This window comes from Dendronephthya gigantea, unplaced genomic scaffold, assembly GCF_004324835.1.
Source record: "Dendronephthya gigantea isolate DGI-Jeju-01 unplaced genomic scaffold, DenGig_1.0 000023F, whole genome shotgun sequence".
NCBI classification, from domain to species: Eukaryota; Metazoa; Cnidaria; class Anthozoa; order Malacalcyonacea; family Nephtheidae; genus Dendronephthya; species Dendronephthya gigantea.
Window position 1 is genome coordinate 688,554 of NW_021163033.1, and position 22,530 is coordinate 711,083.

The following is a 22,530-nucleotide window of genomic DNA, read 5'->3' on the forward strand; positions in this document are numbered from 1 at the left end:
ATTAAAAGCAAACGTTTATTGCACTAGCATGAAAAGACGAACATTTTCACTTCAAGACAACTGGCTTTTAGATCTACCATCAGGTGCGCTTTATCTTTGTACCGTTCCAATATGACAGCGAGCAGGATGATATAATTTCTTTGCTTTCGCAGATGATCAAAATCTTCTGGTATCAAATAGGTGCACGATTTCATTGTGAATGCAAAGGTGTTTTTGGATTAACAATCGAACATGCAGAAAATTCCGTCCACAGTATGATAGGTCTGACGATTTTTTACTGAATTAATTCGAACTTGTTTATATATACCAGCGAAGGAAGACCATATGTGATGTTATGGTATTGGGTGAGACATCAAGAGCATTTTCTTATTTATTTGTTATTTATTCTTTGGGCAATTTGATTTTTCAACGTAGATAATGCACGTTAAATATTTCAGCAATCAATTTGCTTCCAGTCATTCCTATAAAATAACTAGTTTACACTGAAAAAGATGCTGGAAATGCGTCCTAAAATCCCTAATATCTAATTGAAATAGTCCGGAGAATATTTTTTCGGCTAACGTTGCAAGGCCGCTAATAATTTCAAAAAAAACTTGGTGAACAACTACACTGGATAACTGATTCTATGATCGTTGAATCTGAAACCCACCAATACACAAAACATAAATATTCCTAAAACAAATTGTACTTAAGTATAACCCGTTTAAGACGTTGAACTTTTCATGTGCCAAACCTAATGTTATCATGAAGTCTTTCTTTAAGTTCATTTGCAGTGATATGCACTCTATTCAGCACATGAAAAGCTCGACAGGCCTAAAGCCATCATTTCTTTCAAAGTTCAAACATTTACACATTGGAAATCTCCTTCGTTAAGTAAGGTACTGTCTTTATCAGAGAGAAGTCGCGTGGCTGGTGACGAAACTTTGGTGGTAAGTCCTGCTTTGTTCGTTGCCTCTACTGTTCCGAATATCGTGTCGCCTTTGGACAAACCATAATTTTCATTTAAATCGAATTTAGCCTCGGAGTCGATGGCGAAGTTTCGGAAAGGCATGACGTCATATCTCAGTGGGGCTCGGCCAATAGCGATCCTGAATCCAGCAATATCGGATTCGTCGTCATGGAAACCCGACCAGTAAACGCGCAATGTCGTGTTGAGGAAGTGACATCCCGTATGATGACGTAATATGTCGTGATTTCGATCAGGACTGATTATAACAAATCCCTGAAGTGAAACAAACAAGGAAATATTAAACTTGAAGAACTCTCTTAAAAATTGGGAAACCCGATAACCTGTAAACTCGTGACAAACGTACCTTTTCTGGTGGGCTGTTATCAATTCGTACTAGCTGAGAGTCAACTTCCTCGCTTTTCTCACCGAGATTATTCGTACAAACGACTGTAATCTTGTAGTTTTCTCCATGTTTGAGTGTGAGGTTACTTGCTATTAAACGATTCTTAGTGCTTGTTGCTTGCGCTGTAGTGACACTCGACCCGTTGGCTGTTTTTATCCTGAATTTACAATCCTTAATTCCACTTTCGTTGTCAATAAAACCTCCAAATGTTGCTCCCAGTCTGCAGGTTTCCAAACAAGGCATATAGAGGGGTTTTAGTGAAATCTCACCAGATGTTGGCGGGGTCAAGTCTACGGTCACCCCTTTGCTGTGGGCCAAACTGAATAGTCCCGCCCTGTTCCAAACTCGCACAGTCATGAAGTAGGTATACATGTGTTTTAGAGTGCATTCAAAGCAGGTAACGCTAGTCTCGTTGCCAGGGACACGTTGCATGTTTGCTACCTGGCAACCACCCTGGGTTGTACCAAAGCAGTATTCAGTAAAGTCGATATCACTTTCACCATCGTAACTGTTCCATTCCCCGCTAAGGTAATCACCTGGACCGATAAGATCTGGTGCTGTTCGAGATGACTGCAGTTCAACCTGGAGTGATACAAGGAGAAGATTATAGGTTAAACGAACCAAGGAGAAAAACTCATATAATCCTTGGTCTAATCCTTAGTGAATTAAGCTGACCGATTCCTATGTTTTCGAACAGATTGTTTGCTTGTTTTTAATGCGATATATCAAAAAATAATAATAGCTACATACCTTAGTTATAACTGGTGGTGTGGCGTCCACGGTAATGCCATTCGACGAAGCACGTGACGTCATGCCAGCGTTATTTACGACTTCTAATGTGACGTAATATGTGGATCCAGAGTTCATAGTAAGATTCACGATCTTAACCTCAGTTGCCATGCCAACTGAGAAAAACCCGCGCACATCATCGCGGTCGGCTCCAGAACCCACGGCCACCAAATACTCCTGAATTCCATTTTCGGGATCGCGGCCAGGGTTCCAGTACACTTCGAGATTGCTCGTCGAAAACTGGTAATCACTTTCCGAACTTTGGTTTTGGGCGGTTCTGTGAAATATTGAGCCCACGATAGGAGGAGTTCCATCACAAAGTATGCCGTCAGACGACACTGAAGTCTTAAAGCCGTCAGGATTTCTACATTCTACGGTAGATACATATCTTAAGCCAGGGACTACAATAAACTTATGAGTTATGGATCCACTAGCGTTGACGAGTTTCCTTAAAACAGGGAAGTCTTCGTTTTTAGGGCTTTTCTCAATCACGGTCAGCGTACATCTCTCGATACCAGTCTCTGGGTCGGTGAATGCGGACCATGTGCTAATTAGGGCGGTATCGATTGCGATGTTGTCCAAGTCCTTGTGCAATCCATCAATGACAGTCCCAGGAATGGGAGGGGTGAAGTCAATCTTGATCGAATCCGAACTGACGATCGTTGTCAAGCCTGCATTGTTTGTTGCTATGACAATACCGTAGAATGGCGTAGCTAGATCAGCTGGGGTGAACTGCTGCACAGTTCCTTGTTGGTCCAAGCCGGCAGTCGTCAAAACGGTTGAGCAAACATCTTTGATATAACCCAGACAAAACTCAAACTTTCTTATCCCCGTCTCTAAATCTCTAAAACCACTCCAAGTTAGGGTGTAATCCACTTCATTTGTTTCCTGTTTTATAATCTTGTGAGACACTTTAACAACACCAACTGTCGGTGCAGTCGTATCAACGATGAATCCGTTTGACGATTTGTTACTAGTCCTCCCACTCAATGTCGTAGCGCGCACTGTGACGTAACACCTCACACCGGTATCCAGAACGATCTCGCCATCAGTCAGTGATTTCGAAGCTCTTGTATCTAATCCAACATCCGTGAAATCCATGATATCATCAGGTGTCCCTAAAGTCCCCACTGCCCACTCGTATCGGATCACCGGGTCCTTGGAATCTCCGTGGAATTGGCCCCATGATGCACCAAGGGTTTTGCCGGTGACGTCATATTCTAAATCAGATGATCCGAGCCCATCGTTAACATATGATGTCACTGGCCATTCGTCGACTACAGACCAACCATTCGAGTACTGGTAATGAATGATACCAGCGTTATTCGAACAGCGAATTGCATTGACATACGAGGCATTTTTCGCTAATTCTAGTTGAGAAGTGGCTCTTTCTGTATGACGATTATTATAAGTTATGTTGACCTTATCAAGCATCTTTACATAAGCGATTGACATTCCATTACCATCATGCTTCACGATGATCCACTCACAATCTCGAAGGCCACTTTGAATGTCCTGTGCTCCGTACCACGTGACTGTGGGTAACCAATCACGATCGACCTTCTCTACGTCGGGACTTTCCGCGCTTTCCCCATCAAGAACACGGCCTATTTCGGGAGGACTGGAGTCAACGGTTACGCCATCAGAAACAAATATGGCAGACAAACCGACGGCGTTTGTTGCCCGAACTCTTGCGAACACTTTCATGTCTGACTTTATTCTACAGTCGTCGCATTGAAACGATTTGTTGAGGCCTATCTGAGTGAACGACTTGATGAGACAGTTGTACGGCGTGGTACCAACACAGTATTCAAACAAACTCATAAAACTCTGTTGTTCCTCTATGTTTTCCCAAGTAGCGGAAACTGTATCATTTGAATTTATAAAATCAACGTCGCTCCCTGAAAGACCATCTTTCACACTGTCGTTTTTCCCAGTTGGAGGAGTTTTATCAATCTCTATTTCTTTCAAAAGAAGCGATCTTCTTAGCCCGGCTGCATTACTTGCCCTTACTGTGACATAATATGTCTGATCATCCTTGAGATCCAAGCCAGAAAGCTTTACGTATGTGCGCAAACCAGTTCTGGTAAACTCATGAATGTCGTCCTGCAGTGCGCTTGTTCCCAGACCGATTTCGTAGAATTCTACGGGACTCTCGTTGTCCGAGAAAGGTTCCCAAGCAATCTCAACTGACGTGGTATCGGATTGAAATTCCTGTCTTGGAGCGCGGCCAGTGTAATATGGCGGACTGTCATCAATCGCGAACGGCTTTGAATAAACTGCGGTTTCAAGTCCCGCATAATTAATGACTTTGAGGACTACCGAATATCCTGTTCCTGGAGACAAATTACCGAGGGGAACATCGTAAAGGGCGTTGCTAGAATTAAAAGCATAATTTTTCAGAGATGCATTTGATTTTACGACGGAGATCTTATATTTCTCTATATCACTTTCCAAGTCATAAAAACCGGACCAGCCCATACGCGGAGGATCTTCCGTAGAACTGAAATAGCTTTTCTCAACCCCAGCTCGCGAAGTTATCTGGATGCGACCAGCAATAGGTGGCGTGTAGTCAAAAAGCAGTGGTGATGAGCAAGCACGTGACACGAGGTCAGCCCGATTTCGCGCAACGACAGTGACGTAATACGGCGTCCCAGGTCGAAAGTTCAACTCACTTCCGGTCGTGTTTGCGCGCGTAGATGAGCCAATATTGATAAGCGGCTGAAGCTGGGTGCCACATTTTGTTGTCCCTATTGACCACTTATAGTACCATACTTTACTTTCGCGTTCCTTGAAGTCCTTCCAAGTCACGTATATCCCTGAAGCAGTGGATGTATAGTAAGTACCAGTTTCCTTGTTGAAGCGCCACTCAGATCCCAGCGTAATGTGACTTGGTACAGGAGGGGTGGTATCAATAGTGACACCATTTGATTTCAATTCTCGCATACCACCAGCTCTGTTATAAACACGCAACACCACTGTGTAGTTATGTCCATGTTTTAGAGGTAACGTCTTGTGACTTGTTACATGAGTTTGAAGACCAACATTGACAAAATCTAGCACAACTCCATTGTCGTCTTTCTCAATCCCCCATTCAAATCGCGCTACTCTGCTCTCCAAATCCCACACTCGTTCCCAGTTTGCGCTCATCTTCTTTGTCGACGACTGATAGCGCACATCCGGTTCTAGTATCCCGTCATGCACCACACCAGACGTCGACGGAGTTGGATCAATGAGGACACCATCAGACGCTAAACATGACTTCAATCCGGCGTTATTTACAGCACAAACTATAATGTAATACACTTCATCATTCAAAGTTAGCTCAGATATTTTAGCTGACGTATTGCGGCCTACGTCATTGAATGACGTCACATCTGGCGCACCAACTCTATTCCGACTGACAGCAACTTCGAAATGATGTATCCCGGAGTCATCGTCCCGGATTCCTTTCCACGTTGCTGACAACTCCCCCCTGCTTGATTGGTAATCGATGTCATCATCTCCACTACCGTCTAATACCATCGCCCGTGAAAGATCAGGGGGGGTCACATCCACGACGAATCCGTCCGAGGAGACAGCCTCTGTTTGAACTCCGGCCAGATTCTCTGCTTTGATTTTCACGCAATATTTCTGACCGTTGACCAAGTTCAGTTCTCGCATTTCAAGCGAGGTTGTCGTAGCTGGACTAACCGGTGTAAACTGGTTATTGGTGACGTGATAGTTTCCTTTTATGCAGCTGCCGACTGCGTAAAAGTACGCTCGAACCTTCACGCTCGGCGTTTCAAAACCTTTCCACGTCGCGTGAACTTCGGAGGTGTTTGTTTGGTAGTCGATGTCTGTCGTCGGGTCCTCGCCATCCGAGACCGAGCCGAGATTAGTTGGTATACTTAAAGGGATGATAATGGGTGATTTTATGTCAGCGTAAAGTCCTGCGTTGTTAATTCCACGTATTGTGAGTTGATATTCTTTGTTGTTTGTTAGCGACAGCGAGCTACAGTGAAAAATATCATGCAATTTAGCAAGAAAAACATACTCCAAAAAACAACATCTTGTAAGCTCAAGATATGAGTTATAAACAAAAGATAATATAAGTTACAGGCATTCAGATTTTTAGCAGGTTCCGGCGTTCGAGTGTTACCTCACCTTAAAACTGCCTTTGTAGCTAAATTCACTCCAGGGACATCTTTCCACGACGAAGGCTTTTTATTTTTCTCGACAATTGACCACTGATACTTCAGCATTCCGCTATGTTCGTCCAAAAACTGGGGCCAGGAGACTGTCACTGACTCTTTGCTTCTGATATAAACCAACGTCTCTCCACCCTTTTGAGCTGTCTCGCCCTGAACGCTAATGCTACCTGTATAAACTGGATGAGTCGTATCGATAAAGATGCCATCTGAACTCGCCTCCGTGTAATGGCCGACTTTATCAACAGCCCGTACTGTGATAAAATACGTGTTGCCATTTGCAAGGTTTAACCCAGTGATGGTAGCTTTCGTTTGAAGACCGGAAGATGCCCACTGAGTGATAACTTGGCTGGTCTTTTTGTCCGTCAACTTGTATCTATATTCCGCAATTCCGCTTCCCTTTTGTCCGTCGCTAAATCCATTCCAGTTCGCGTGGAATACGTTGTCTCCCGATTGGTAGTCGATATCCCCCGAGGTTCCATCGTTGACCGTTCCAGGTCGCGGTGCATCGTGGTCAATGAGAAGACAATCGGAAGTAGCCTGGGAGCTAAGTCCGGCAGCATTCATACCTTCAACAATGGCGCAATATTCGATCCCAGAGGTTAGTCTTAATCCCGATATGCTACCGGCACGTTTCGAACCCACCGAGGTAAACCCGGATCCAACCAACCCGGCATTTTTTCGTTTCACAGCCAATTTGTATTCAACAATAGGTGCGTGGGGATCCGTGAACGACGTCCAGCTTGCATTGTAGGTCGCAGTCCAGCTCGCATACTTGAGATCATTCGAGTTCCCATCTATCACCTTTCCCGGTGTAGGATTGGATGTATCAACGGTCACACCATTGCTGAAGATTTCTGAATACAGCCCGGCTTTTGTAAATGCCCTAACTTTTGTGACGATTTTACTACCATCTGTTATCGCTGAAAAGGTTTTTGTAAAGGATGCCGCAAGATTGACGTTGGTGAATGTTTGTAGGGGATTGTTTTTGCTGTACACAGCCACTTCGTATTTCGCTATGCCATGAGTAGTTTTGAAGCCTCCCCAACTTGCACTGATCTTTTTACTTGACTGGAATTGGACGTCGCTGGATCCCAGGCCATCGCGGATCCATCCTCCGCTTGGTTTGCTGGTATCTATGGTAAGCGCGTTGCTGCACACAGGTAGCCCAGATTGTCCGCGCATATCATAAGCCTGGACGACAACCTTATATATCTCGCTGTTTCTCAGAGTCAACCCGCTCAGGACGTGGTTGATCGAGTTTGTCAGACTGCCTGGGTTCTTCCCAAGAGCACAGCTATCTTTGCTTTTCAATAAAGACCATTTAATATTGAGAGCGCCACAGGTGACCGTGAAACCAGTCAGTTTGAGGTACAATTTATCCGTGGTTGACTGATAGGCGATGGCATTTGCAAAGTTTGGAAGAGTTAGAACAATCTGGCCGGAAGAAAGTGTAATCTTATCAACAATTCTTGAAGAGCATGTTCCCAGCACACCATTGCACCTGTGGAGGAAACGATTAATCAATTGTTAAGTTTTGCAGAAATGTTTTCTCGTTTGTCCAACTTTCAGAAACATGGCTAGGAAACGTTTTTAGTATATTTAGTAATCATCTTCAGTGATTCAGTGACTATCTAACTATATGTATACCTTTCAGGCTGGTCACACTTATCCACAGCTGGCTGGCATATTGTTCCCTTGTTTCTCATGATATCCCTACATGTACCGTCGCCCACACACTCGGAACGATGTATGCAACTGGACTGCGGGTATGATGATCTACAATTGTATGCCTTGCCCACACATCGACCGTTGTTACAAAGATCTTGCTTGGTACAAGCGTTGCCATCATTGCAAGCGAGCGCGGGTCTGTTCGCCCACATAGAACTAGCTTTGGAAGCTTTGTGGTACAAATCACACCACTGACATTCATTGCTCGGATTAAGTTGTTGATGGTTGTAATCTTTACCTGTTGTCATGAAATATAAATTTAGATTTATATTATGCACGTTATCAAAGATCCGTAATATTATCAGTCGTAAACTGTTCTTCCCAGAGGTCCAGTAAGGATCATCTCTTATTGATCCAGTGTTACTACAGGAGGAAACCTAAACTAAACTAACTTTATTTATACTGGATAACTCTATTAGTTCTAAACTGTTCTTCCTTAAAACCAGATGAGATCCAGTGTGGATTTCCTCTTACTGATTCAGTCCCTCTACAGCATCCAAGCGTTATGCTCAGAGAGAAAAAGAAAGAACACTTTTTACCAACCTGCTATTTTACAGGTACACTTCCCCGCCACATATCCAAAACCTGTGTGTAAACTGCAATCATTTCCATTGCAATATTGACACAATGAATTGCATTTGAAGCTGATTCCACCACATTGACCATTTGTACATTTGTCGGATCGCGTGCACTTCTGTCCGTCATCACAAGAAATACCATTTCTGTTCGTCCAAGCTGATGTCGTTGTACCTGGATGACACCACTTAAAAATACAATGAAAATAAGTTCTTACCAGTTGCAATATATTCGACCAATCTCTCTCAATCCCGCTTTACCCTAATGAGACAGTGCGCTATCCCCATGCGCCACCTGCGTTCCCTAATCATCCTGCTATAAGTGTGTATAACCCGATTCTAAATAAATCCTACCTGACATGGGTTTCCAGGTTTTGCTGTATTGGCGCGATAACACGTGTCCACATTGTTATGCTTGATGATGCAATACCCAGACTTGAGTCTGCACGCGTCGTTGTGATGATCCTGGCATGGCAGGCACGTGTAAGGCTGCCCACGACATTCTCCATTCACACAGCGATCATTCCTTGTTTTCACGTTGTTATCACTGCACTTGAGATTGTTGTTCGCCGTCCATCTCGTGGGGTTGTTACTGTTGCATTGCTAGGGACGAATATGATCGTTATTTCTTATGTCTTACGCCACGGATTACAAAAAAAATGAGTAGTAGAAACCTATCAATAATGTCGATGAGAAATAATTTTGCGTCATGTTATTCTCCTCGTTCCATTGCGCTCCATTCCAAAGATTCTGTGGTTCATTGAATTTTTTGTTTCCCTCCTTTTTCATTCATGCCTTCCCACCTCATTCGGCATTTCCTTAAGGCTAGTTTCCACTCAGGAAAAATCTCCTTTGGATCGGACAGGATAGGAAAGTTTCCTTTGTGTAAACGCCGCCTGAGAACTCACCGACAAAGAAAATTTTCCTGTCCGTTCCGATCCAAAGGAGAATTTTCCTGAGTGGAAACTAGCCTTTACAGACCTTTCCCCGTCGTAATCTTTCTGCCCCTCGCGCCTACCTAAAGCACACACTCTCTCATCACCACCTCCTCACCTGACATGGTTTTCCAGGCCTGAGATTCCCGTTTCTATAACATCTCCCGTCAATCACACAGTAACCAGGCTTAATCTTGCATCCATTTCCATCGCAGCTTTCACATGATCTGCACGTGAATGCAGTTCCTCTGCACGCGCCGTTCACGCAGCGATCATTTCTTGTACACAAGTTGCCGTCACTGCACGACAAGGCATTGTTGTTGGTCCAGACGGTCTCTCTCCCTTTCTGACAATCCTATGAACGACAAATTAAAGAGCTGGAACTAGGGTGAAAGGTCTAATATGTAAGTAAAAGAAGCGACCATGGAATGTAATGAAGACAAAAGTTTCGTAGTTGCAAATTTACATCTGTCAAAAGTAGAATTGCATTGCAAGTTGCAAGAAAAATAGCACCGTGTAACAGGGCCTAAAGATTACTAATGGTCCGAGTAGTTTAATAAATACGATCTATTATTACCTGGCACTTATTTCCGGGGTTTATTCTACCGTAGGGATAACACACGTTCCCAATACGGCATTGTCGTAGCTCACATTTGGTTCCAACTTTAGTGTAACATGAATAACAGCTACACGTGTAACTCCCAAGAACGTTGTGGCAATTGTGCTGACATGGTTTTCTCAGGCATTCGTTGACGTCTGAAACGATAAAGTTGGTGGATGTTTAGAAGAATGTTTCTGACGCTGGTTGTGGTAATGAGGATAGCGGTACATATTTTGTGTATGACGGCTCTAGCATTTGGGAAACCTTGGATACTATAGAAGCTTAGTATTAAGATTTTGGTTGATTTTTGGTTTTATTGAGTTTTTGCCACACAGAACTATATTCAGGTGATAGTGGTTATATCAAACAGCAATGAAAGCTGTTAGCTACCTACCCCTCTCACAGCAAGTGCCTGTCCACCCCGCGTTACAAATGCAATGGCCATGAGTGGGTCTCCCTCCGTTACGACACGCGTTTCGGTTGCACGCCCTCGTCTCGCTAAAATGAGCCGTACACGTCCCCCCGCAACATTCGGCCACAGTCTTCCCCCTTGTTCGTCTTTGTGTCCCTGCGTTGCCACAGTGATGAGTACACGCACTCCACCCAGACCATGGTCCTACCTGACAGTTTCGTGGTGGCGTGGGGGGAGGTGATCTACGTCGTCGTCTACGACGCCACCCGCTGACATGTTGGAAAAGCAAAAACGCGAGACACACCAAGATGAGCTTCATTGCTATGTGCTGGGTTTCTTTCGCTTACTCGGCCAGTAAGTCGTCAGATCGATTAGTATTTTCAAACAGTAATGGCTCCTGTTGACGAAATGACCTAAAGTCAAATTGTAATCATATCAATAAGTCATATTTTAGACTTCTGTCAAGTTATGCTATTAATATATGATCAATTTATAGTTTCCTTTGTTTCCGCACGAGAAAAATCGTTTAAAACGACGCCAAACAGAAAGTGTGGAAAATTTACAGAGAATTTATAAAAAATTTACATGTATTTGGGATATTTTTCAAAATGCAAAGGGTTTATTTATATGACAACACAAAGAGACACACATGCAGTCTGGAACTTCGGAAAACTTTAAGATTAAGACCTCTGCTAGAATTTCATATTTGTTTCATCCATTGCATCATCGCCGTCGCTCTTTCGAAATTTTAAGTGCTTATAAAATAATAATATTTGTACTTTAAAGATTCCCCCATCTACAAATAGGGACATGTCGCAATGCTCGGAAGGTTTCGTCCAATTGGATATTGCTTTTGTATGCTTTCTAAAGAACGAAGCTATGCTATTGGTTGAAACAGAAATGTATTGTAAAGTTCAGCCAATGAAAATCATTCTTGCGAGGAGCTGCGATACTATACCCTATATATAACCAGAGTTCTTCTTCCCCTGCAGTGTCGCAACCTGACAAAATATTTGTCTTCTGCGGGGTCAATTTTGGTATCATTTGAAAAAGAGCTTAAATGTGATTAATGTTTAATGATGACATTAATTTATTGTTGTTTTTTTTATGAATTTATTTTATATCATATTTCTGGCATGTGTTCGCATTTTGTCTGGGAAGTTCCGGTCAGAGCTAATGATGAATGAAATAATTTTGTCGTTTCTTTCTGAATACAAATCGGTCATTGATGTCTGCACACACATAGAAATATTCTGTCACATGCATCAGTGAGCCACGTTGACCAGACCACGACACGCACTCACGACTACATGCCATTAGACAACCAGCCATTCGTACCACACGTGAAACAATGTTCGATATTTTGTAATCGGAAAGAAAGCAATTATGATTTTATTTTACACCCTGTATGCCAAAAGAGAAGAATTAAATATTCGTATATTTCTCTGAGAATATGACAGGAGGCATAAAATATAATATTCACATAAAAAATTTTGTTCTTCATCTTAGGAGCTGTTTATAAGAGCCCTACAGCCGGGAGGGCTAGCCCTAGCAAGCGAGATCGCGCGTTCTACCATAAATCCATACTAAAGAACAGTTTCGTTTATATGAGAGGAGGGCCAGCCCTACGAGGCGAGATCTCGCTATTGACTACCCGAGATCTCGCCTGGTAGGGCTGGAAATTTTCCATATAAACGTAACAGGGGCCATTAAAGGAGCCCTCCCTGTAGGACTAAAGATTTGACGTCAGCAACGACGCTATTTGACAGTTCCGGCTTTCTTCATAGAGTCGTGTTTAATTAGAGACAAGAAATTACTTAATAGCACTTCAGACAAATATTTGGTATTTAACTAATATACTTAGCTTATTGGAGCGGTTGTGAGGTTCTCGTCAATTCATCTCTCCGCCACTGCTTTTCATTAGGAAATTAATGATTATTTAATGTCTGATGTATATTGCGTTTGAAACGAGAAATACGAGGAGAAAATGCTTAGCTTCCGTGTAGAGAGGAAGTCGTAAAATATTAAAGGCATAGGCCTTATATAGTAAATAAACTTTACAATCCAGATTGAAATGTGTCTATTCACGATCTCTGATAAAACGCTGATGTTTACATGCTGATGAGACCAAAAGAGAACGAAGTTTCTAATTTAAATGCTAATGTAGACGCATGGAGAGGTGCAAAGAGTTTTGCCACTCGACGCCATAGTATAAATACAGTCAAATAACTTACAATTAAGTTGTATAATCGTTTAATCAAAAACATTAGAGTTGATGAAAACTAAGAGAATTCTCCTATTATAACTCCCATTCTTGTTCAATCCCGCTTCGGGTAATGTTCCGAGGAAGCCAGAATATATATATATATATATATATTCTTAAGATTTCCAGTTGTAGATAGCTCTGTTATAGAAATGTTTGAAACCCTCTCGCACCATGCCTTGCCCTTGTGTCATTTAAGAGGAAAATCTTCTGGGGAAGCCTGCGGCCTTAGCTAAGGTTGCTTGGCTTCTTTACTCACAAAGTAAAAGATCACAAAATTTTAAATTTGAATCAAATATTCAGCGCAGGTATTGCATGAGTTACCTGAGTCATTTTTAACACGATAATTTCAAAAGTATTTTTTTATATCACTATTGTTATTTAACTTCCAAATCCTTACCTCTCAACTCTTCTCAATAACCGACGAATTATATTCTTCCCAAATTTGTCTGTCGTAATGCTGAATCTATGAAGAGGAGCTCAGCAGCTCCCGAATTCCGTGGTTGCGCGAATCGATAACTTTTTGAAACGACAAGCTGAAATCTGCTGCAACCAGCCCACAAGATGCGAAAGTATTTACGTCAACCTCAGCATCTTTTGTCCTTTGACATAATGAGTGTAGAAAATGTAAACAGGAAGCACACGCCTCTCACATTTGTTGTCAGGATTTGCCAACATCACTTGCTAATCATTTTCGCTTATTCGTCCTCTGAAGATGGAGTAGCAACTAACAAATATTCGTCCTTTTTTTACGACAACAAAATGCATCTGTTGGCGATCTTCGTACAAGTTTTTTCCCTGTTCTATTCGACAGATGCAGTAACCCATCTGGAAATCTATCCAGGACAGCAATGCAGCTACAACTATGACCTTGAAGTCCATACACATCGTGGAGAAAGATCTACAAAAGAACTGAACTTTAAAATCAACGCAAGGGTATGTGGTTTGACGATTATTTTAGTGTTTTTAAGCCAAGCATAACGTAGCTTCAACATTGAAATTTTCTTCTGAAGTCATTCGATACAATATAAATATTTTGCTGTCTTGATAAATAATCTTTCTTCTTCCCCGGCAATTCCCCCAATTCGATTCAAATAAACAATTTTCATTGGTAGCGTCGAATATATTGCCATAATTATCAATTATCGACTTGTATTCAAAATGATAGCGTCCTGCTTGGGCTAGAACAAAGGTATGTTTAATGGGTCACTTGATATTTCTAAATGAATAAACTTGTATAGAACAGAAGCCAATTCAATTTAGTGTTATATCCATGCACAGATCTGAGACATCACGTCAAATTCGGCTTAAAGGAAACTGTCTGAGTTTTTGACACTGTTGACTGCATGTACAACTTGAAGGGAAATTCCGATTAGCTGCATTGAGACTTGAATTTTACGACTCGAAACTCTCGAGAGCGGCAGTTCAGATAAATTATATGCCATGCGAAAGTATCTCTTAGTAACCATATACTCTTTATTCTAAGTATCTGAATAATCACAAATATATTAGCATATGTCACGGTAATATGCGCAATCTTTTGCTCCAAATGTGTTGCCCAAAACAATTAGCAAATCGATGTTAAAATAAGTTGAATAACTGACCTCAGTTGAAAAAAAATGGTTTTCGTAACATTCAGGATGTGAAACAAGGTCGGAAAGCTGAAGGAAGTCAAAATAGTTTGAACTTAGCTTTGGGGAAGAGCTCTTACGCCATCTTAACTCAGGACAAAGACAATGAATAAGCTATTTGCTGATTTCAAAGAATCTGAAACTATGACGATGTAAATAAATCGTTTTCATGATCGCAAACATGCTGTTGATGCTAATTGACAAAATTACCCAAATATTCGTGGTAAAAAGTTTATAACAGTTTCTATACAGATAAACGACTTTACCAAGAAACGTAGGCGGTCATATCCTATGATAAATTGTAATGCAGCAACATTTATTTTCGTGGGAAACATAACTACCAGAAGGGTAGTCAAATTATTATAAGCTTCCTCAATGAAACTTCCTCAATGTCAGGACAAAACATCCTGCTTTTCTTTTCATAGGAAAGAGAGTTGCAATTGAAGTATAATCGCTCAAAAAACAGGTCTATTTATTTCGCCAATACCCGCAATATCATTAACTCCGCATTCCTTTTTCCACGAACATTATGACGATTCTCTTTAATTCGGATTTCCCCGAACGCGATGTAAAAGTATCGTCATGCAGCAATATAATGGCTATATAGGCATGTTGTTGTTTTATGTTGTTATATTGAAAAAAAAACTTTGTTCGATGAACCGAAAGGGATGTCGGCAAGGAAGACCATTAGCACATTCAACTGATATTACTATGTGAGTGTTGTAAGGACCCCATTGAGACAAGGATTTCCTGCCTGCTTCGACCAGCTATGCAAATTGCTTGAAGCAGGTGTTGCAAGAGGTGTCAGATGTTTGGGGCAAGCGAGCGCGTAGGTGCGTCAAAAATCAATAACAATCCTTGTCTGTGATAAATAAGATCGTTTTACCAAAGTCGAATAAACGTGGTGAGATTACAGAAACAAAAGTCTTGAAAATAAGATAAAAAAAACTATTTCATACACCTGTATGTCCGCAGTTTCGATATCTAATGGACTAGTACAAAGGTCTCTTAAATAATTTGTTTTTCATTTGTATGAATTTGTGATAAAAAATTGCAGTAATGATATTATAATTTCCTCTCGGTCAAATAGCCGACACGAACAGGACTATCATGCAGTTTGAATGGACATATGCATCCAGAAGTTGACAGATTTTTATCCCTACGAAATCCTGTAGGATTTTATGAGCTTAAAATACGGTCATTAAGTCGCTTGCATATTGACATGTTTACATATATTTTGATGTATTTTTATATATAGCTACAGCCACTTTTTGAATAATTTATATAATTCTGATTTTCAACCCACCAAATTCCTTTGTGCGTTGATAAATGAATATTATTGTACGCGTTAAAAATATTAAATACTCTCAAGGTGATGTTCATCCAAGAATGTTGGTTATGACGCGCCTGCGGTGGAGCAAGTTATTTGTTTTCAAACAACACGTCCCAACTCGTTAAAAGACGTAGACCCATCTATTTTGAAATTCCGGATGAAATTCTGAAATCATTTAACAAAAAAACTTTCAGCTGATGGCGGTATTTGTTTGTGTCCGTGTGTCGTGCCTATATTTCAAGCATTTATCCGAGTCATGTTTGAAAAAACAAGTCGTGTCATATCATACTATCCAGCAATATCATATTTTATAAATAATAAGGGAACTCAGTTTTAGGCAAAACCCGGCCTCTTCATTTTTGGCAGAATAGATCTATATGCTTAAAAAGACAATAAGTCCTCATTTCACTAATTTGAACCAAGTTTATGATGGGATTTGAAAGTGTTACGTATTCATTTCGCGTTATTTTGTTTTATATAATATAACACCACAAGTTCAGAGAAGACGAAAATGTGCCATATGTTCTGATAGTCTAGCGTCTCAAAACCTAGCATATAACCATCCCAATTTTCCCAAACTAGCTTAATTCACAGATCAAAAGATAGGGCATCATTTGATTTGGAAAATAGCCAACAGTTAAAACCGTGCTGTTCGGAGAAGCTAACTTCAACTGAAAAGGCGACGTGCCGTTTCTCATCTTTCAAACTGGCTTTGACATAAGCAATCGTAGCCAGTACTTACGCCATCCGGGCAAATGTCGTTCCAGGCTTACTCGACCGTGTACATTTCAAGGGCAAAGGAATTGCGATACTTTATGGCGGATCCCTCTCCGCAATATCTTCTTGTCTTGCATTTCATATCCTGTCCTCTCGATGCATAAGTATTGACGTTGAAAAATTTCTGCTATGTGACATGGTCTATATTGTCTTGACGTGCAGTGTGTCATCTTTCAGACAACTTGTGAAATAAACACTTTCATCCATGATCACGCCATCCCGGGAAATGTCCATCTACATGAGTGGAATGCTTCCACTTTCATTCTCTGTCTCTTGCTGAACCTTCAGGAAGAACATTTCAATACTGATAGAGCCATCATTGCTTCATTCTTACCAGCACTTGTGCTAAGAGGAGAGGCCAGTTTGAAACTGATAGAGCTATCCAGTATAAATAAATAAAGTTTAGTTTAGGTTTCCTCCTGTAGTAAAACTGGATCAATATAAGATGATCCTTACTGGACTTCTAGGAAGAACAGTTTAGAACTAATAGAACTATCCAGTATAAATAAAGTTAGTTTAGTTTAGGTTTCCTCCTGTAGTAAAACTGGATCAATAAGAGATGATCCTTACTGGACTTCTAGGAAGAACAGTTTAGAACTAATAGAACTATCCAGTATAAAGTTAGTTTAGTTTAGGTTTCCTCCTGTAGTAACACTGGATGAATAAGAGATGATCCTTACCTGATCCCTAGGAAGAACAGTTTAGAAATGAAAGAGCTATGCAGTATAAATAAAGTTGGTTTGGATCACTTTTTTTTTCGGCAGTAACAATGAATCGGTAGAAGAGTTAAGTGCAGAAAATTAGACTTATAGAGAAATGACAGTCAGGCACTTTTTCAAAACATTTTCAGGTGAACTTGGAAGTGCTCGACCGTCACACGACAGAGAATGATGGTTACGTCACGAAGCTTGAATTACGTCATCCGCGCGTCATTCGTTCAAAAGGCGGACGAACAATCAAGCACGTCGTTGACCACAATTTGGAGGAAAAACTATCCCAGCCATTTTTCTTTGTTCAAGATCCAAAGGGAGAAATTACACATGTGTTTTACCCGCATGATGACTCATCTGATTTTATCGGAATAAAAAAAGGTAAACGCAAATCTTACAACAGAAAAAACAGCCAAATATTACGAAAATCATCCATTCTGAATAGATCATTAATTCCACCTTGTGTTTCCAGGTGTGGTTAGTGCTTTTCACCTGAAACTCAATCCCGATGTAAAGATGACGTCGTTCAATACTGAGGAGGAAGATGACTCCGGTATCCACGTCACCTACTATGACGTCACCCATCGCAACGATACTCACGCTGACTTCACAAAACAATGGAGTGGTGAGGACTATTTGAAACACGCGGATGGGCGTCCTGTGGAAGGCGAACAACACGTGAAGAGCCGCTATGATTCCACTGTGAAGATCGAGGACAATGTTATTAAATCTGTGAAGAAAACTCATTTCTCCCATCTGCATGATAAGAATCAGTTTAAACGCCCTTTGAGTAACCCAGATTTTCAAAACCAACCTAATTTTGATATCAAAGCCTCGGGAGAGAGCCAATTAGACATGTTAAGTTGTTCACGAAAGCCTCGACGGAGTGAAAGGTCGCTGACAGACGAGAATCCAGCCATCTCGTTGGCTAATCTCAAACAAGATAGCCTGACTCATACAGACGTTCATCGATTGCATTGGTCGAAAATTGGCAATCTCGCGAAGCCTACCCGAACATTTTACGAGCTGCTTCGATGTTATTCGGATTCCTCCGTGAAGAAAACCGAGCTGTCGCAATGTATTAAAGAGCTTCATTATCTTGCCCGAACAGACGACGAAACTCATCGAACAATTGCCGAGCTTACGTTGTCCAGATCTCATCGGAACTTCTCGTCATGGTCCGGATTGGTCGGAGCTTTGGTTGTGAAAGGAGACTACGAGACCCAGAAGGTTTTAGCCCGGGCACTTTTGTCCGAGGAACCTCGGCCTCTAAATGACAAAGAACATTCAATACTTCTCGAGGCGGTATTCTTTATCCCGGCCGGACCTTTGTACCCGGAGCTTTTACAAGCTCTGCTTTCTCTGCATAAAAATAACAGCAAGAGCGATGAGGTTACAGTTCGTGCGATGCTGGTCATGTCTGGGTTGGTTCGTCGTGTCCACGAGGCTGGTTACAACAGATCCCTGTCCGATGACATTGCTCAACACTTACACCGGAGTTTTAAAACTCATCCCGCACGTTTCCATGACGACGAAAGCGAATCACGCGAGACATACCTTCGCAACCATATATGGGCTTTTGGCAACTTGGGTCACGAATCGTCTCTGAATACAATCGTCCGTCATTTGGACCACGACAGCTCTGGGATTCGCTACTCCGCTGTGTCCGCGCTGCGCAAGCTTCCATCCCAAGACACTGACCATCACTTGTTGCGGGCTCTGAAACATGACGAACACGTGACGGTAAAAACCGGCGTCATCGAAGTGTTCCTGGAACGTCGACAGAACATTTCAGACGACATGCGTGAGGGTATCGAGGACGCACTTTGGTCCGCCGAGGAGGGTGATGAGCTCGACTCGAAAATTACGGAGTTTTTGAACAAGCATGGCGATGACTCACACCACACAATCAAACAACTACGAAAGCGAAGGGCAGCCATACAGAGGAAGAAAAGAGCGCTTATACCAGCATTGAGACCGAGGGAGTTCGCGTTGGGACCTAGGCGCGAATGGAGGAAGGCGTTTGGAGGAAAAAGAGCTGGTGCTGAGGCCATCATGAGGTTTGTATTGTACTGCAAGAAAAACAAACTTGGGCGACTTTTTAAAAGGGGAAATCAACTTTTCAAAATAGCAAGTTGTGTTTTTATAATAAGAAAAGGCTAAGGTGAAAATTGAAATCTTTTCAGGAGAATGTTCCATATTTCTTGTAATATCTTCAATAAGAACTCCATTTTGCCATAAACTTACTTTGCTGTGTAATCTACTAACTTCCAGCCTTGTTTGACCAGAGTTTAAGGCTTCGATATAATCGCATTATCTATTTCAGATTCATAAACCAAGTGAAGTTACAGATCTCGATATTTGGCGGGAAGTTCGAGGTAGACATGGATAATTTAGCCCTCCTTCGTGCACACGTGATCAAGTGGCAATTTGACGTCATTAACGGCAAGGCGGCGTTCAAAATGGCGGCGCGGTTCAAGAACGACATCCCAAAGGACCTAATCCACACGATTTCCGACACGGCCGACGATATTCTTGCCGCTGCCGATTCCATAACCAGCATATTCACGAAACACATCCAAAACTTCATCGACAAATTGAAAAACTATCTTCCGTTAGACTCAAATGCTTTTCTAGATTTCATAACAAAGGCTGCTGAATTCCTAAAGCGTTCTATCCAAGCTACACGCTTCGGACGATTTTTCAGTCAAATTGGAAAATTTCTGAAGAACGCTTTACGTGCCAACGGATTTTGGAGAAAAATTGCCACTCTTATCAACACGCTTTTGAAAAATCTCAAAAACCTAAGTCTTTCCAATGGCCTGTTTGCGGAAGGATTTCAATTTCTGACCAGATTGGTGGATCTCGTTTCGAGAATTGCCTCTGAGCTTCCCCGTTTTCCGGGAAATTTCAACATAAAAGACTTCCTAAAACATATCTCCGGCCGATTCGATTCGATCGGCGATGCTGTCGGAGACTATTTCAAGAAATTAGGGTTTAACGTCCCTGGAAATTTCTTCGGCATGCTGCATTTCAAAATCACCCTGCGTTTTCCAATTTCCTTGGATAAGTTCAAAACTGTCACGGTGCGTTTGATAAATTTCGGAAACAATTTCTTGGAGATGCTTTCTGTCTTCCGAGATATGATTAAGATCGAGTTACCCAGGCTTAGACTTCCAGAATTTGGTCTTACGACTGGCGGAAGTAGACTCTTCGACTTTGGTTTGTCGTTCGATTGGAGAGTGAGGTTCAATTTTAGGATCAAATTTTCCGGACCAGATTTCGCGAAACTCCGAAACTTTTTCAGTTATTTAGCGGAAATCTTCCAGCAGCTGAACGGCCCGAACGTTGATTTGGAAAAGTTTTTCCGAGACTTCCTACCAAATCTGAGAATCAAGTTAGGATCCATAGACCCAGACCTTTTCCGGAATACGACAGGATTGAACATCGCCCAGTGGTTCCGAGAAATTATGAAGGAGTTTGAGAACATTTTAGGGCTGCAAGATGGAAAACTCTTGGACTTCAGTGACACTTCAAAATTCCTAGAAGAATTAGGCAAGGAAGCTGCTAAGTTTTCTAAGAAAGCACTTAAGAAGGTTTGCAAGTTTCAAGGGTTTATGTTAAAATCCTCTGGAAAATTACAAGAATTTGGGGAAAATTTGGAAAATGAAACAATAATTGCCATCCGACGAATCGAAGACGAGGCTCAAATGGTTATATCGGAAATTGTTAACGTCACCTTGTTCGTTGATAGACTTATAGATGAGCTTCAGAAAAACCTTTCAAACACCGCAAAGAAATTCGTAGACAAATTTTTGACGAAGTTGGAAACCTCGCTTGAAAACGTGAAAGAACTGGCCGACAATGTCGCGGAGTTCACGAGTAATTCGACGGACAAACTGGCAGGGTTTTGCCACAAAACCGCAGATTTATCGGGCGAAGTTCTGGACGATATTCAGTCGGAAGCCGAGAATGCTGTCAAGGAACTGGCTGACTTCATTACAAGCAATTCCAAAGGCATCACAAGTCTTGTGAATCGCTTCAAAACTGTCGTCACTAACGTGGAAAAATGGCAAAAAAAGAACTTGCAAAAGCGATTGGGGAAATTTGCCCGGGTTGCGGAAACGCTCGAGGAATTCTTGTCCTTGCTTAAAAACGAAAACAAATTTTTGAGAAGAGTTTACAAGGTCTCAACGAATATCAACGATGTTCTGAAGTTCTTGAAAAATCTTCCGGAGCACGCCGAGAAAGCCCGTCGGTCCGCCGATAAGGTCAACGAATTCGCCACGAATGCTGCACGATGGGAAACCGAAGTTCAGAAACTTAACATAAGAAGGAAATTCAAATTGGATTTCGACGACAGGCTGCGAAAACTCTGCAACGAGTTCCACACACTAGCTCAGGATTCCGTTAAAAAAATCCAAGGGGATAACCTCTTCAGAACTTTCCGAGATTTCGTCACGAAAGAAACAGACGCTTTGATATCTAAAGGTGTTGGCAAATTGAATTTATTGAAAGAGCCATTACAACGCGTTCGCGGGGAACTGGAGAAGGTTTCCGAGTCTGTAAGCGAGGTTGAGGCTGTCTTGGTAGAGATGAAACCATTCTCCAAAAACTTCTCCCCGATTCTGGAAGAAGTCAGTCAACTACCAAACTGTTCCGAAATCCAGTTTATTTTGGATAACATCATCACAAAATGTGGCAAGGGTGCGAAGGCCTTTGGTAAGCAAGCTTATGGCGAGTACAAAGATTTGAGATCGGAGGTAAAAGCGTTTCTGGAACTTCTGCCTGACGAATGGGAGAAGTTGAGTTTACGAAAATGTGTGAAAGGAGGAACGTGTTTGTCCGAGGCGTTCACGAAACAGGCTCAAGGCGTTTCGACGAAGATAACCACTTTGAAAAAGAAGTTTGATAATAAAGAATTGTTCGAAAGTTTGGAACCGTGTCAGGTTGCCGTGGAAGAGGTCTCTCGTGTCGTGGAGAAGGTGAAAAATATTTCAATTCTGGTGGAGGAATTTACCTTGAAAGATGACGTGATGAAGATCAAGGATCTGGCCCGCAAGATTACTGGGAAATTTTCTGGAAAGGATAGTCAGGTTTGTGAAGTATTTAAATCCCAGCTTTTTATATTTAACTTTCATTGCTTTGTCCTCATATATTTGGCTATGCAATACTTAACCATAATATCCCATACCATACCATGCATGGCATACGGTCATACCATACCGCAC

General features: G+C 41.7%; 3 protein-coding genes across 3 annotated transcripts in view; 1 reads left to right on the forward strand and 2 right to left on the reverse strand.

Moving 5' to 3' along the window:
- Positions 1–396: 396 nt before the first annotated feature.
- LOC114522435 lies at positions 397–13,335 on the reverse strand. Its single transcript, XM_028543112.1, has 11 exons — positions 13,249–13,335; positions 10,568–10,998; positions 10,150–10,328; positions 9,691–9,927; positions 8,992–9,240; positions 8,606–8,825; positions 7,982–8,300; positions 6,288–7,835; positions 2,103–6,135; positions 1,314–1,934; positions 397–1,222 (listed from the first exon to the last, which is right to left on the reverse strand). Exons 2-11 carry the CDS (start codon positions 10,902–10,904, stop codon positions 839–841), a joined length of 8,127 nt encoding a protein of 2,708 aa, XP_028398913.1. The 5' UTR covers positions 10,905–10,998; positions 13,249–13,335; the 3' UTR covers positions 397–838.
- Positions 13,336–13,390: 55 nt separating this feature from the next.
- LOC114522434 overlaps positions 13,391–22,530 on the forward strand; it is a 28,255-nt gene continuing 19,115 nt past the window's right edge. Inside the window, exons 1-4 of the mRNA XM_028543111.1 lie at positions 13,391–13,784; positions 17,440–17,680; positions 17,772–19,359; positions 19,626–22,395. Of these exons, the coding sequence (XP_028398912.1) occupies positions 13,413–13,784; positions 17,440–17,680; positions 17,772–19,359; positions 19,626–22,395 (4,971 nt within the window). The 5' untranslated portion in view covers positions 13,391–13,412. The remainder of the gene's footprint in view (positions 13,785–17,439; positions 17,681–17,771; positions 19,360–19,625; positions 22,396–22,530) is intronic.
- Positions 15,768–22,530, reverse strand: part of LOC114522438 (tRNA:m(4)X modification enzyme TRM13 homolog) — a 53,651-nt gene continuing 46,888 nt past the window's right edge. The window contains exon 18 of the transcript XR_003686902.1: positions 15,768–16,967. The gene's annotated coding sequence lies outside the window, so the exon portion shown is untranslated. The remainder of the gene's footprint in view (positions 16,968–22,530) is intronic.

Coding starts and splice junctions, on each gene's coding strand:
- LOC114522435 (XM_028543112.1), bottom strand. CDS start 10,904: ATGAAGCTCATCTTGGTGTGTCTCGCGTTTTTGCTTTTCCAACATGTC. Junction 9,241..9,690: donor GGCCTGGAAAACCATGTCAG/GTGAGGAGGTGG, acceptor ATTCGTCCCTAG/CAATGCAACAGTAACAACCC. Junction 7,836..7,981: donor AAGTGTGACCAGCCTGAAAG/GTATACATATAG, acceptor TTTCCTCCACAG/GTGCAATGGTGTGCTGGGAA.